The sequence below is a fragment of the Epinephelus moara genome, chromosome 18 (genome assembly GCF_006386435.1).
Source record: "Epinephelus moara isolate mb chromosome 18, YSFRI_EMoa_1.0, whole genome shotgun sequence".
In the NCBI taxonomy this organism is placed as follows: domain Eukaryota; kingdom Metazoa; phylum Chordata; class Actinopteri; order Perciformes; family Serranidae; genus Epinephelus; species Epinephelus moara.
The window spans coordinates 13,490,606-13,505,122 of NC_065523.1; the positions used below are offsets into that span (position 1 = coordinate 13,490,606).

The 14,517-nt window shown below is 39.6% G+C and overlaps 1 protein-coding gene across 1 annotated transcript; it reads right to left on the reverse strand.

Moving 5' to 3' along the window:
- Positions 1-475: 475 nt before the first annotated feature.
- Positions 476-11,695, reverse strand: ppp1caa (protein phosphatase 1, catalytic subunit, alpha isozyme a). Its single transcript, XM_050068199.1, has 8 exons — positions 11,536-11,695; positions 11,133-11,242; positions 3,793-3,924; positions 3,331-3,561; positions 3,133-3,237; positions 2,816-3,039; positions 2,390-2,524; positions 476-1,400 (listed from the first exon to the last, which is right to left on the reverse strand). Exons 2-8 carry the CDS (start codon positions 11,185-11,187, stop codon positions 1,284-1,286), a joined length of 999 nt encoding a protein of 332 aa, XP_049924156.1. The 5' UTR covers positions 11,188-11,242; positions 11,536-11,695; the 3' UTR covers positions 476-1,283.
- Positions 11,696-14,517: the final 2,822 nt, after the last annotated feature.

The following is a 14,517-nucleotide window of genomic DNA, read 5'->3' on the forward strand; positions in this document are numbered from 1 at the left end:
ATTATTGAGCAACACAAGCTCAGTGACAGAGCCATTCACTTCCTGTTCCTGCAAGCATCCCTGCTAAGCTTCGTTAACGTGTACTTCATAATCATCCAACCTCATTATAAAAAAATAGACATTTTGCATTGAAGAGATTCCTAATCAAATATCTATTTTTTGTGATACAAACAGGTAACCTCTGGTTCTGAGAGCAGCTTTTGGCTGTCCTCGCTTACAGTCACCTAACATCTTCTTTGGCTAAATCACACTGAAGCAACACATGAGATGCCCCTTTCTAAGTATAAACTGGGCCAAAATGACACTTTCCAGCTTTTACATTTTAGTGAGTCCCTCTCATAAGACATCTCTTTGCGCTGCTGTATTGCCAATTCAAGCTTTCACACTTAAAAGAAAAAGCGCAGCCACGGTGCATGGCAAAGGTTGCTGACAAACATGACAAAGCAATGGCAAACACAAAGTGATGATGGCATGATTCAAATAAATGGTTATTTTTATTCATCTTCAGCTTTCAGTGAACTAAAAACAAGAAAAGGAAAAGAAATCAAACCATGTTGATTTCATGTATCTACAAAAAAACCCTTCACATCCATGACTGTTCTTAAATCATTGGTTTTCAAAAAGGAAAAGAGAAAAAAATATTTTATTGTGAATCCATTTGATTCAAGGATTCACCTGCACATACCGTATATCCGCCTGTGTGCCCAGTGTGTGTGTGTGTGTGTGTGTGTGTGTGTGCGCGCGTGTGTGGTATGTGCCGTTACCGTTTGACCGTGCAACTTGATCCCACCCCCCCATCCGTCCGCCCCCTCCCCACCCATCACACAGACATACACACAGACCTCCGAAACAGGATGTACAAAAGCTTGTGTTTAGCATTAAACAGTGCAGGGCCTTAACATAAACAGCGAAGGCTCCTCTTTCTCTCTGCCCCTTCCCCTCCTCCCCTGCACCCAAGTTGGAAATTACATCACAGATGGGCACAAAGCCATCTCTATAAAATGACAGGAGAACAGAACAGAGGGTACAGGAGGAAGAAAATAAAAACATACATACAGAATACAGCAATTCCCTCTGTATCATTCTCACTTTTTTTTTCTTTTTACACACTCTCAAAAGTGCACGCAAACAGCCAAACAGTTAAAAAATAGTTTTCGAGCGAGAAGAAACATGACTGAACCCTGGACACTTGTCTGCTTTGTTGCCGTTTGGTGACGAGGGAGAACCAAGTTTGGGAGGTAGAGGAAAAAAGAGCGTTGGGCGNGAGGGGGGTCCAGCGGCTGTTATTTCTTGGCCTTGGCGGCCTTGGCTGAATTTCGTGGGGGGGTGACTGGCCTCCCAGATCCCATTCCTGCCCCTCCGCCATAAGGATACAATTTCTTGTCTGCTGGCTTCAGAATCTGTGGGAAATAAAAAGAAATTCTTATTTAGTTTGGTCGACACAACCTCGGTAATGAGTGACAATAGAAACCCATCTGACTTTTTTCTAATCATGGTCATTCTAATTCTAACTTTGGTCGTATGTGTGTATGTTTTGGAGTCAAAATGCTATTTCCCCAAACCCCTCTAAAACCTTTTTCAGAACCCCCCTGAAACATGGTCTGAAATAGGTTACTGCACAGTGTTGCTGCTACATATAAACCTGTGTACTTGGTTCTGAAAGTCACACAATAATGCAAACAAATTATTGAGTTGGCGGTTGTCCAGCAACTCGGCAAAGTTCCTGTTTCTGAGTGTGGTGGTTTTGAAGAGGGTGATTTAACAGCTTCAGTTTCGGATCATTAAGGGCTGTCTTTTTTAACAGAAACAGTAATTTTTACATCACAGAAAAAAGGAGTCTCTGCTCTTTGTTTTGTGAGTTAGTTTGTGCTATAGTGTGACTTTCAGAACCGAACTAAAGAGGCGTCCACAGCAGTTCACTGCTTACGTTCTGTGCCCTGGTACTCCTGTCTGCTTCTCCAAACTTGAGGTGTGGAAACCACATCTACTGTGGGTAATACACTGACTATGGATCTACAAATGTGTTTATACAGTACAAATGTATTATAGTGAATCTCAGTGTGTCTTCACCTGTTAAAATAAAGGTTTAATAATAATAATAATAATAATAAATTAACACCATCTTCCACCTTGCACCTTGCACTGTCAGCGAAGGGCAATGTGGGAGAAGTGCATCTGCGCTGTAACCTACGTCACTGCTTTTTGCTAATAGCTGTGTGGGAGTTTCCATTTCAAAGAACACAGATGGACCCACCCTTTAATGCCCCGTAATGTATACGTTTTGTTTGACACTGGTCACAACAAAACTCATGTAGCAAAAACATACAGCAGATACAAATCTGTTTCATCACAAAATAAAAAGTACAAACGCAGGCTCTGTTTTACACACCTGGAAGGAGCACATGAGTGTCTCATCCACACTCATCATGGCACCGGCATTGTCAAACTCTCCACAGTAGTTGGGAGCAGAGAATAAGGTGACGAGTTGCCTCTTTGCAAAAAACTCATAACCGTCTTCTACCACCTGAGGAAAAAAAAATACCACAGTCAATACCACAGACAATAAAACAGAAGCAAGAAAATGAGCAAGTCAGTCAATGACTTGCTTGTTGGTATAAGTCCAAGCAACACAGATTCAGATTTTCAACTAATGTTTCTATCTTGAAATGAATCTTTGATGTTGTTTAGCTTAAATCTAAAGAACTGAAATAAATACTGGTACACTACTATTTCTGTCATAAGCAATGAAAGAGGACAAATGCACGTCCCACAGCCTCAGCTGGCAGGGGCACAAGGCCTCCTGGCTAAACATTACCTGATGCGCCCTGCATATTAGGTCCATGTCGTGTTTGTGCAAAAATTTGGCCACCACATCTGCCCCGAATGTGAAGGAGACACCGCGGTCGTTTTCACCCCAGCCCAGCACATCTTTGTCTGGGTCTGCCCACAGCAGGTCGCACAACAAACCCTGATCAGGCACGTCTGTGGGTCGCATTACTCTGCGGATCTGCTCCATAGACTGAAGATCAGGAGAGAGGCCTGGAAAGAAACCATGCACCCAGCTTAGTCTGGTTCTTATTATCTAATATGCATCACTTCATGTTCATAACACCTTATATTAACAACGCCTACCTCCATGACAGCAGAAGATTTTTTCATCTACGATGGCAGCCACAGGTAAACAGTTGAAGCAGTCTGTGAAGGTCTTCCACAGTTTAATGTTATACCGTCGCTTACCTGTCAACAACACAGGAGACATGAGAATTTAGTGCAACAGCTAAGAGAAAAGATTTAGCATTTTTCCGATGTACAAAAGCACTCTGCACTTACACTCATCATAAAAACCGTAGATTCGATTAATAGAAGCGCATTCGTGGTTTCCACGCAGCAAGAAAAAATTCTCTGGATATTTGATCTTGTAGGCTAGAAGCAGGCAGATGGTCTCCAGTGACTGCTTCCCTCTGTCTACATAGTCACCCAGGAACAGGTAGTTGCTTTCTGGGGGGAAGCCTCCATATTCAAACAGCCGGAGCAGATCATAGTACTGGCCATGGACATCACCTGCAGAGGGCAGCAGAGGAGTGCAATCAAAACACCACACTTATGCTGATACTGGGTGCTTATCAACTGATACAACCGGCAATTACAGATGAGCAAACTGTCTAGCAAATCATGAGCAAAACCTCAAGTGATCATCTTCTCTTGCATCAGTCAGTCTGAGGTGTAACATCTTAGACTTTATGGTATTTTAAACTTGGTCGTGATGCATTATTGACACTCATTAAAACTCACCACAGATTTTGAGGGGTGCCTCTAGTTCAAGCAGGATTGGCTGGCTCAGAAAGATTTCACGGGACTTCAGGCAAAGGCCACGGATCTCACTCTCTGTCAGCTGGACATTCTTCCCTGGTCGAGAGCCCTTGACTGAAAAAAAGGGAGAAAAAGGGGACAGATCTTTATGAAGGATGAAGTAACACCACAAAGACACACCTGTGCTCGGGCCTGTAAGAAAGTCTGAATGAAGAAGGGCATAAGGCACAGCAATAAGACGTGATCCTCAGATTTTAAGCCAGACCATCAGACTGGGAAGTAAACACCTCCCACCAGCCACAAGCTGGCAAATTCTGTTAGCAGACTGGTCTTACAGCCACTTCAGCAGGTAACCATGTTATTAAGAGGTCATATTATACATTGCACACCAAGTTTTGGAGAACATAAGTTACTAATACTAGATACATTTTTAACAAACCACAAAACAAGATGAGTCTGTGCAGCATGCAGCATCTGAGAAAACCTGATCAGTGGAAACTAGCCTGACGCTGTCAGCCTCAAAGGTCTAGGAGAAAGCATGAAACCCACATCCCCCTTCTAGCCGATATAGCTGCTGCAAAGACATTGCAAACACGTAATTAGGACTCACTTAATATGCACTGTTAGGAAACAAAGAATGACACACCATGGGCTGTAATAACACTGTTCCACATATAAAATAAAGGACAAGAAACAGGTTGTAATATATAATTAAATCAAGTATAAACTGTACTTATCATGTAATAATGAAGATAACATTCTGTTTCTGGCATCCGGCTACTTTCACGGATGCAATCTGAAGAATTCAGCAGGTTTGTCAAGTCTCTCCTTGTCATGCTTTTTCACACTTACCACACACTCTGAACGGAGCCAAACACAAATCATGATAAAGCCTTGAACAAGAACCCTGCTTATTTTCCTGACAAATTATGCCTTACATTCACACATGTTGTCATGGCTCTAATGCTAGAAAAGGTAGGAGTGAGATGTGAATGACAGCAAGAGAGAAATATCTCTTGGAAAAAGGAGCTGGTAGTCTTGCAGACATTCTCAAATTTTAATTACACTGAAGAACTACTTAGTTTGGCAGAAGACTGAGGATTTGTTATCAATAAAATATTGCATTTTTTGTTGCTGTGTTTGCCAGGTATATGTAGTAACCATCTTATAAATAAATATCACTTAAATATCAAAGTATCACTACTGCTCAGTGGTGTGGTGGAGGGTATACACAGGTATACGGGGGTATACCCACCTCATTTTCTCTGTGTTTATTTTATTACACACTGCCAGGTAAACGTTGTGAATGTGTTTACATAAATAAATATTGTTTGAATATTTAATAATAGGTATCATGTTCAGTATTCAGATAAAATATTTGCACCGACAGGCCAGCTGTAGGCTGTGTACATGATGCCATGTGACTACATCTCAGGGACTGTGTGTCTGCTGCGGCCTTATGCAAGACTGCCCCTGATGGAGTTTGGAATTTGGTTTGTTTGTATCACTGACAGAATCAATCAGACCCCCATTCCTACATGTGCTGCTGCTTGATGCCAAAGCAGATCCCAACACAAACTGTACAATCCTACTAATGAGGAGTCTCATTTCCAACCAACAGACTGTATCACAGCCTACAGAACAGGTAACGTACATGTGGTGGAGAGACAGACCTGCCAGACAACTGTCTCAGTAACAATTTTTTTCAGGCTGGGGTGTGAACAGAGCACTCTCTTATATATATGTTTATGGGACTGACTTGACAGTTGTTAGGTGTTCACCAGTTAACACACCAATAAACAGACAACTGCTTCCACCTACAAGTGACAATCAAAGTGACGCAGATCAAGGGTGAATAATGACGGCAGAATTCCAGTTCTATTCAATCTAGATTTGTTTCGCAACATTAGGTCTTGTAATTGTCCTTCCTTCTTCCTGCAAGATTCGGAAGCACAGGCAAAAATTAAGATACCAATTACTCATGGTAGTTGTCCAACCCATAAACAAGATATTCCAGTTCAACACTGACAAAAAACAACCCCCACTTTCACACTGTAACTATGTAACACTAACCTAAAACATATTTCAAATGTACCCTACTTCCTTCATTGGAAATCTGTTTAACCTCATCACAAGGTGGCTACACACTTTTATAAAATCAAATGAAGACTTTTTAAGACCAAAACAAAGAAAAAAATTAATGCCACTTCCACTGCACAACAAACATTGACAGAGGTGTGGCATATGTAACCATCCATCCAATAAAAAGAATAAATGCAGATAAGACACCTCAGTACAGAGGACGAGAGCCGAAAGTTACTAAGTTATTAAAATGTTAGAAAATGAAAGTTAATCAATAAAACAAATTCCCAAAAGGTGTCTGGAACCCAAAGTTATGTCTTCAAACTACTCTGACCAACAATTAAAAAAGAAGTCAATATAATTTACAGCAACATGTGTGCAACAGGTAAAAATATCAAATACACGTACTGGAGGAACTGCAAGTTAACAATTTTGTTTTGATTGCAATGTTCAGTTTTTATTGAACTTTTATAAGGAGGTGTTAGATTTTATGATCACTTTCGATGCTGTAGTTTGGTGCAGACAAAATTATAAAAACACCCTTCAGTGCAACGCCGCACAATTCCTCACCAGTGTAAACCACGACCTCCACCTCTCTAAAACAGCTGCAACAAAAACTGAACATCATTTCATGACAGTGGCATTTATTGCAGGACTTATAAACTTGCAACTGAGTGTAGACCTACCACACCATTTTAATGGCATGTTACATGGTGAGCTGGGTTCCAGCCTGGCATTTTAGCAGTGAAGTTACACAATAAAATAGGCCACACTTACTGTTTACTATTAAATAAAACACACTTTTAAACAAAATTTAGTTTTAACTCATCGTTTCATGTGTAAATCAGTAAATCACTATTAAGTAAATTAAAAGTAGTAGTAGTGTTCTGATCTGATAACAGGCTTTCTTTGCTTGACATAACCTTAAATCTATCTAATAAATCCTCAGCTGGGGAGTGGCGAATAGTGAAGGGAGTAAGAAAATGTTCCCGTCTCATCGGTGGTCAGGAAACACTTGGTCTGGCTCTACCAGTCTGTGATCCGACAAGAGCTGACGATGTAGTGGTGCTGAATCTTTCCAGAGGTGTCAGTGCTTATCTGTTTTTATATGGAACTGCTTTAACTCCCATTGTCCCAAGTTTAAAAGCTTTGCAGCACATCTTGCAAGTCGCCTCCAAATCGCAACCTCCTACAGCTGACCATTCCTGGTACTTTTCATCTAAGAGCCAAATTTCCTCAAACTTTCCCCAAATGTGACAAGCAAATCCACAAAAATAATAGTAATAAAATAAATAAACAGTAATAAAACATATACTGCTTAGTAGATGCAGTAATACAGGGTGGTTTGATGTGGTATTCTTACATGTCTCAGATAGTGAGTGTCATCTCAAAATCCAAGACCTCTTACAAGTAAAAATAAGACTTTAAAAAATTTTATGACCCTAAATTTCTAGAATCAAATGTAATACTTTAAGGACTTTTAAGAAGGACCTGCGGCCACCCTGCATGAAGCAAAGTTTGACTAAAATGATTACACTACCAGAGCCAGTCACCAGAGCAGCATTCACACAAACAAGGATTCAATCTCTATGTACAACATGCTGCTTCATTACACTTGCAGGTTTCCTTTGTGGTGAAAATGATTTTATCTCCACGACAACTGTGAAGCAGGGAGCCGTCAATAACAGCGTGCACGAAAGAAACACTTGCGACTGATCAGACAGTTTCCGGTGATTGGTCAAGCAGTTTCCATGTGAATACAGAGCCCTTGATTTCATGTACCAGAGAGAGTACTTCCAACACAAAACACCAGTTTTGCAAGTGATCAGATTAACTTGTGGAATACAAAGTCCTGATTTAATTTATTACAGTTATTATACAATTAATGACACCAAATTACTGAGACGGAGGATGATTTAATGACATGTAAACAGTTTGGGAACCGACATCTCACGACTTGCTGCAGGTTAACTAGATAAACTTTGATTGTCTGTATCACGGTGTTACTGAAAAATAATTGTCAAACTAACATTTGCTTGTATTTATACGAAACAGGTGAAGTGATCAAGTGTGTGTCCGAGCAACAAATCATAATTTGAGCAAATAACAAATGCCCTTCACTCCTTGTGAAATGTGATGACAAGCAGAGAACTTGGCACTTAATTACAGACCATCTCTCAGGAAAACAGATCCAGTTTTAGTAGTGCTTGCAAGGCACTTGGAGAGGGTGGGGGAGAGTCGAAATCAACAAATGGATGCACTATACTAAAGCAGAAACTAAAAGCAAGTGAAAAGTAGGTATAAATAAATACTGCAGTGCTGCTTGTCACTTTAAACCTGGATTACAGAAGGCTAAGCCCTGACAGAGCTTACTCCAAAGTTAGCCATATAGCCAGTGGGCAACAGCAAGTTTAAAAAGGGGTACAGACAAAAGGCTTTCCACTAGACTGATCAGGGGGCAGAAAACAAAGAGCTGGACCAGCACAACAGTAAAGCCATTGGGTTGCCGGGAGTGCTGGAATCAACAGTTGGTTTGGTCCTGCACTCCTGACTCAGTGCTGGGTGTTATGACTGAGCTTATGTGATGTCACGCTCTCCAGACATGCTATTAGCAACACACACTCCCAGGGTTCACGTAGCTCTAGCTCTACACAAGTAATCCAATTGAAACTGCTCATTATCCAAACACATTTAATTGGCTTGGTCTCGAAACACAGTCAGCAAGCACGAGGGTTACCTTGTTGTCCCCAAAGGAGACTGAGCTGGTGTTGGATATACAGTAATTTATCAATCTTATGATGCAGCACCTATAAGGAGGCAAGTGTTCTTCACAAGTGTTGAACAGTGTAGACGAATACAATAGTAATGTTAACCGGCGAGTGGTTATTCTCAGCAATAAAACCACAAATGCAGGCAAAAAAAGGTCAAGTGAGTTACATAAGAGGATATAAATACTGCCACTATCAGGCTTGTTTGTCTTCCCCTGCATTTGGCAGACAACCTTATCACGGCCCAAGTATAACAATCCATGTCCAAAACACAGCACAGCAGGCTGGGTCCACAGTCAAAGTCAAACTCCCAAGAGGCACATGCATATTTGCAAATAATCCCAATCACCTCCACCAGCTCAGCTTAGGCCGATCGTGAAGGTCCTATATTTGCGAATGTACATAAACAGAAGGCTTACATCAAATTTGTGTTAGGCCCAAGAACATTTTCTGTACCCAACTTTCACACCCAAAATATTTTCTGATACTGTGACTTAAGGCACAATTTTTATGAATCACATTTTGTTAAGGCCACAAGTCCCCCACCCAACATGCATGATGCTGCTCCTGGGAAACATGCACACAAATAAGTATGTACACCAACTGTTCCATAGGGGAAAAACACATCAGTGTGCATGTGAAGCAGGCATAATTTCCACACCCCACACCCTGTGTACTTGCTTCACAAGGGCAACTACAGAGGTCACAACCTTATTTCTTGTGCTCTTTAGATGAACTGTACAGTTGGTTCTGAAGAGATTTATGCTTCTGTTTGATGTCCACAGGGCTCCTGTTACACAATCGTCATGTGGATATGAAGATAAAACAGCCTTGTTTTCCGTCAGACACACACACACACACACACACACACACACACACACACACACACACACACACTTCCAACCATAACAAATCTGTCTCCACACATTGGGCATAGGAGTAGGGCTGCAACTAACGATTATTTTCATTGTCGATTAATCTGTCGATTATTTCTTCGATTAGTCGACTAATCATTTTATCGAAAAATGTGTTAAAATGTTGAAAAATGTCGGTCTGTTCCTCCCAAACCTCAGAATTATGTCATCTAATGTCTTGTTTCGTACTCACACCAAAGGGTTTTAGTTCACCGTCATGGGAGAGTGTGTAAAGCTGCCAATATTTCAACATAAGAAGCTGCAATAAGAGTATTTTGGGGTACTTTTATAGTACTTTTCTATGAAAAATGACTCAAACCGATTAGTCGATTACTAAAATAGTTACCGATTATTTTAATAGTCGATTAGTCATCGATTAGTCGATTAATCGTTGCAGCCCTACATAGGAGCAATAGTTTGTGTCAGATTTGTACAGCCAGTACAGATTACCAATCACTCCGAATCTGCCTACATAATGTTAAATGTTTCTTTTTACGAAACCATACTGTTGCATTTTTTAAAAACGTCAATCATTTAGGCACAAGATCTTTTACAGTTACAACATAAAAATTACTTTTAGTGTCCTAATATAGGCTAGGTACTTACGTAAATGTTATTTTTCACCGGGAGCACACAAAATGAAAAAGAATGATGTAAGCAGTCTATATATTGCTTTAAAAAAAAAACACTGGTGGAGGAGCCTAGAGGGCCAAACAGCAGTTTCACACAGTATTACAGTGAGCTATGCCAATCAAAGCATCTTTGTTTGTACACCTCATTAACAAGTCACTCTGGGGAAGGTTGTGGCTGCAAATTGTAATCAGATCCTCGGCTGCAAAACAGAGCACAACAACAATCCACCCATGCAACTGAGAAGCTCTGGTGGGAAAAGGGGGCTACAAATGGGGTTGAGAAAACTGTGTTTACAAGACTGTTCTTACAGTAAGCCAGTGTCAAAGAATGCAAACAGCAACAAGTCAAAGCAATCCCTTACTGCCATACTGCAAATAGCCACTTTCAAATCCCCCAACTAATAACAGTGATTACTCAAACAGGCCATTTCTCTTATTCTGAACTGAAAAACACGTAAGAAATCATTATCTCTTTTATGAAAAAGCTAATGCATCAAATATAATACACCCTAAGCCAATAATGGATGGTGTAAGGTGTCATTTGCGTAAAATATGTGTGTGATGTGCCTTCTTTTTTGGTGGTACTTCACTCTCTCACGTCACCGATTTCCCTTTGATTTGCAGACAACACGGTAACAGTGTATTCTAATGAAAACAGAAATAGGTGGCTATAATAAAAATGCAATATGCACATATAACGTTGGCTAAACAATGTGTGAAGAGCAGGTTTGATTTGGCTAAGATTTTTCATCCATATCCAACCATCGGGCTGGAGAGCACAGGAACCTTAAGTAGGCTAACGCTTCTACAGCATACCTTTAACTTTAGCCGATTTACCTGCTATATATTACCCATCCCACTACAAAGAAAATATATAATAGTGTAATGTAAGTACATTGCTACACAGTGGGTTTGATGCTCCTCACCTTCCAAGAGACGCTGAATTATAGAGTCGATGTTTAATTTGTCTGGCTCCGCCATTTTCTTTATTTTCTGACGTTCTCGGGCAGTCAAGACCTTGGTTTCCGTGTAGCACCTTAGGTTTAAAAAACAGAGAGCAAAAGAGACGGACACTGGTAATTAGTCATGGTGTACGTTTTAATTCACATGGGTTAGCTAGCGAGCGCCTCGCAATAGCTAATCGAGCAATGTTAGCAGAATCTAACAATGAATGAGCTTCTGCGAGCTTGAGCTAACCAAGCTAACTAGGTAGCTACTAGCCAAGTAACGTCAGCGCCCCATATAAACTAGCAGGAGCATGACTGAACGGCTAGTTAGCTAACGTTAGCTATGTAATATAACTTGTAATCAAACATAATGTCCCCGAACCTTGTCTTCGGTTTAACAGCAGTCCTCCTGGGGTAAATAATGTATGAATAATTATCCTTTGAGCTCAATCTTGGCCCCTTTCCTTCGGTTTGTCCGGTTCCCTTCACTCTTCCCCCAGGAACTTTAAAAGAGGGCCGTGTCTACCGAAGAGGCTACGGTAACGTAAGAGGCTGAATCAAACGGAGCTCCGCACACGTTTCTCAGAAGATGATTGGTCCATCCTGGGGGGAATCTCACATTTGATTGGACGCGTGTTGGGTCCGTCTTTTAAGCACCTCCCCCAGCCGTTTACAACAGTATCAATGGAGACTGAAGTGAGAGCTCAAAGTGCGCCGCCAAGTGTTTAGAAATGGAACTGCAGCGTACACCTACACAAGTTTATACATCTGACGGTTTTTTTTTTGAAAATGGGCTTTATTTAGGCTACTTTTTTCATTTTCATATATATATGTAATTTTAATTAGACTAAATAATGCTGATTCAGTATACAGGAAACAGTATACAAATAGAACAACAACAAAAGAGCCAGGGGTATATCACACTAGACAAAAATATTATAAATCATAATTAGAATCACTTTTGTTGGATGCCTATGTGTTGGTATACATACAGGGGCGTAGCACCAAAGTCTGGTCCCTATGCCTTAGCAGTCTCTGTGGGCCCCCTACCCTTCCTCTCTGGGTCTATGTCTCTCTTACGCACCTTTTGAAACTTTATTTTTACAGTCAGTTTGCGTCCAGTCTTTTTCATTTCCTTTTTTTCTGTTTTGAAAGTCACCACAGTGTACATTAGTGCTCACGATTCCTAGTGCAGGGGCAGACTAAACCATTTTGAGCCTTTAAAGGGTGAGAGGGGCCTCATAGAGCTTTCACTATTTTTTTTAAATACAAAGTTTAATCCTTCGACCAAGTTACTCAGCCACATTATGTTAAGTAATAGCACTAATTACTTAGAAATTAAAAAAAAAAAAAACTGCAAACAAAAACAACATTTTCATTCCAGGCTTTTCAGGGCCCCACTCCCAATAACTCCAGTTTCCCCCCACTACGATTCCCCTGGGTACAATGCAAGGAATTTGATTTGGTTTTTGGCATTGTACTTACACATAAACAGACATAACAGGAGGACAAATAAAAGTAAGATACAGACAGGACTATTATGTTCTCTTGCAGGCTATGTGAAAGAATAGCTGTTTATATAAGTATTATATAAATATATATAAAAAGCACCAATGGCCAACAATAGAAATACAATAAAAAAAAAATGAAATGTCTGTGTGTTCTGTAGGTTTTAAACCATACAGTTGGTGTAAAGAAATAAGTACTAAATGAATATACATAGGCTGGATGATTATGTACAGCATGTGCATGTACTGTATGCATGTTTATTTACTGTACAGCATGCTGGATTTACATTGACATTGACAGATGATGTAAAGTAAAAATATGATCTATAATATCGGGGCAGTGGATGTTTGGTGTTACAGGGTTATTGACAGTGTATGACTGATTTAATTGCTCATCAGAGTGATGGCCTTGAGAGAAACACAGACATTAAGTGTCTTGACGGCCTTTTTGTTAGCCGAGATATTAACCTGCCCACTTGAAGCTGAACACAGAGCAGCACCTGTACAGCCAAAGGAAATCTAACTTAAAAGCTCTGTAGTTAACACATTTGGCAGGTTCATAGTTTTCAGTTTAAATGAAACTCAAAATAAACTTCAAATCTGTAATTATTTTTGATTATTTTGGTCATAGTTGCTGATAGAACAAATGAATAATGTGCATAATTTCAGACACATTTCCCTGTACTTTGCTGGAATCAACAGAAACTTTAGTTTTGTGGTTTTGAACAGGGAGATTGTGTTGATAGACAATGTTAAATTTCAACACTAACATCTGGATTAAATTTGTTCAAGTAATCACAATCAGCTTTACTGGACAAGTATGTGAACACACACAAGGAATATGACTCCGTGTTTTTTGTTGCTCTCAGTATAGACATACAGCTAAAACCCAAGACGACTAAGCTGGACAAAGTGAAACACATTAACAGATAAAAATATATGTGAAAACAACAGTAAATGTTTCACCATATCTGCTAATTAAACAAATATGACAAGAAACTAGAAACTAATGAGGCCAACTAATCTTCCGTTTGTTTTAATGGCATGAAAAGTTCTTGACTGTCCAGTTTATTTGACATATAAATATGGATCATCAGCAGGTAGTAGTCACCTTAAGTACAAATTTGAGGTGCTTGTTATTTCATTCAGTATTTCCATTTCATGCTGCTTTATAGTAGAGTAAAGTATCACATTTTCTATTACGCTCCATTTATCTGAAAGCTTTCATTACAGTTATGGATACTTTTACAGATCAAGATTTTACATACACAGCACATAAAGAGCTAAAAATAAGCTTTCTTTAGATTAATATGCCCAACAGTATCTCCACCTCTGCCAACTAACTAATAATAGTTATAATCCAATACTGTAATGTAGTATAATTATTTCTAAATTATAAGAACTTTTAGTTTTAAAATTCTAATTTCATTTTGATACTGCGTCTGTACTGTTACTTAAGCAACAATTACAATGCAGGACCTTTACTTGTGACTTAATGGAGTTTATTAAGTGTGCTGTTACTTTCACTTAAGTAGCCTAAGTAAAGGGAAAAAAGAGTGTTAAAAGAAGTCAACAACTGGTCATTAAACAAATTTAAAACACTCCATGTATTTTGTGGAGAGAACTATAAAATAGTAGCAGAAATAACTCCTAATTGTTGTTGAGAATATGGGATTATTCTTATTATCTGTTAAAATACTGTTCATATCCATGTACAATTTCAACAATATGTGTGAGTTTGTGTTGCCCTGTCTGAACATATGTTTTTTTTATATAGGGGAAAAATACCATGTGTGCCTCTCCATCACTGAACTAAAAAATCTAAATGTTTCCTTACATCATTGTGTGTGACTGTC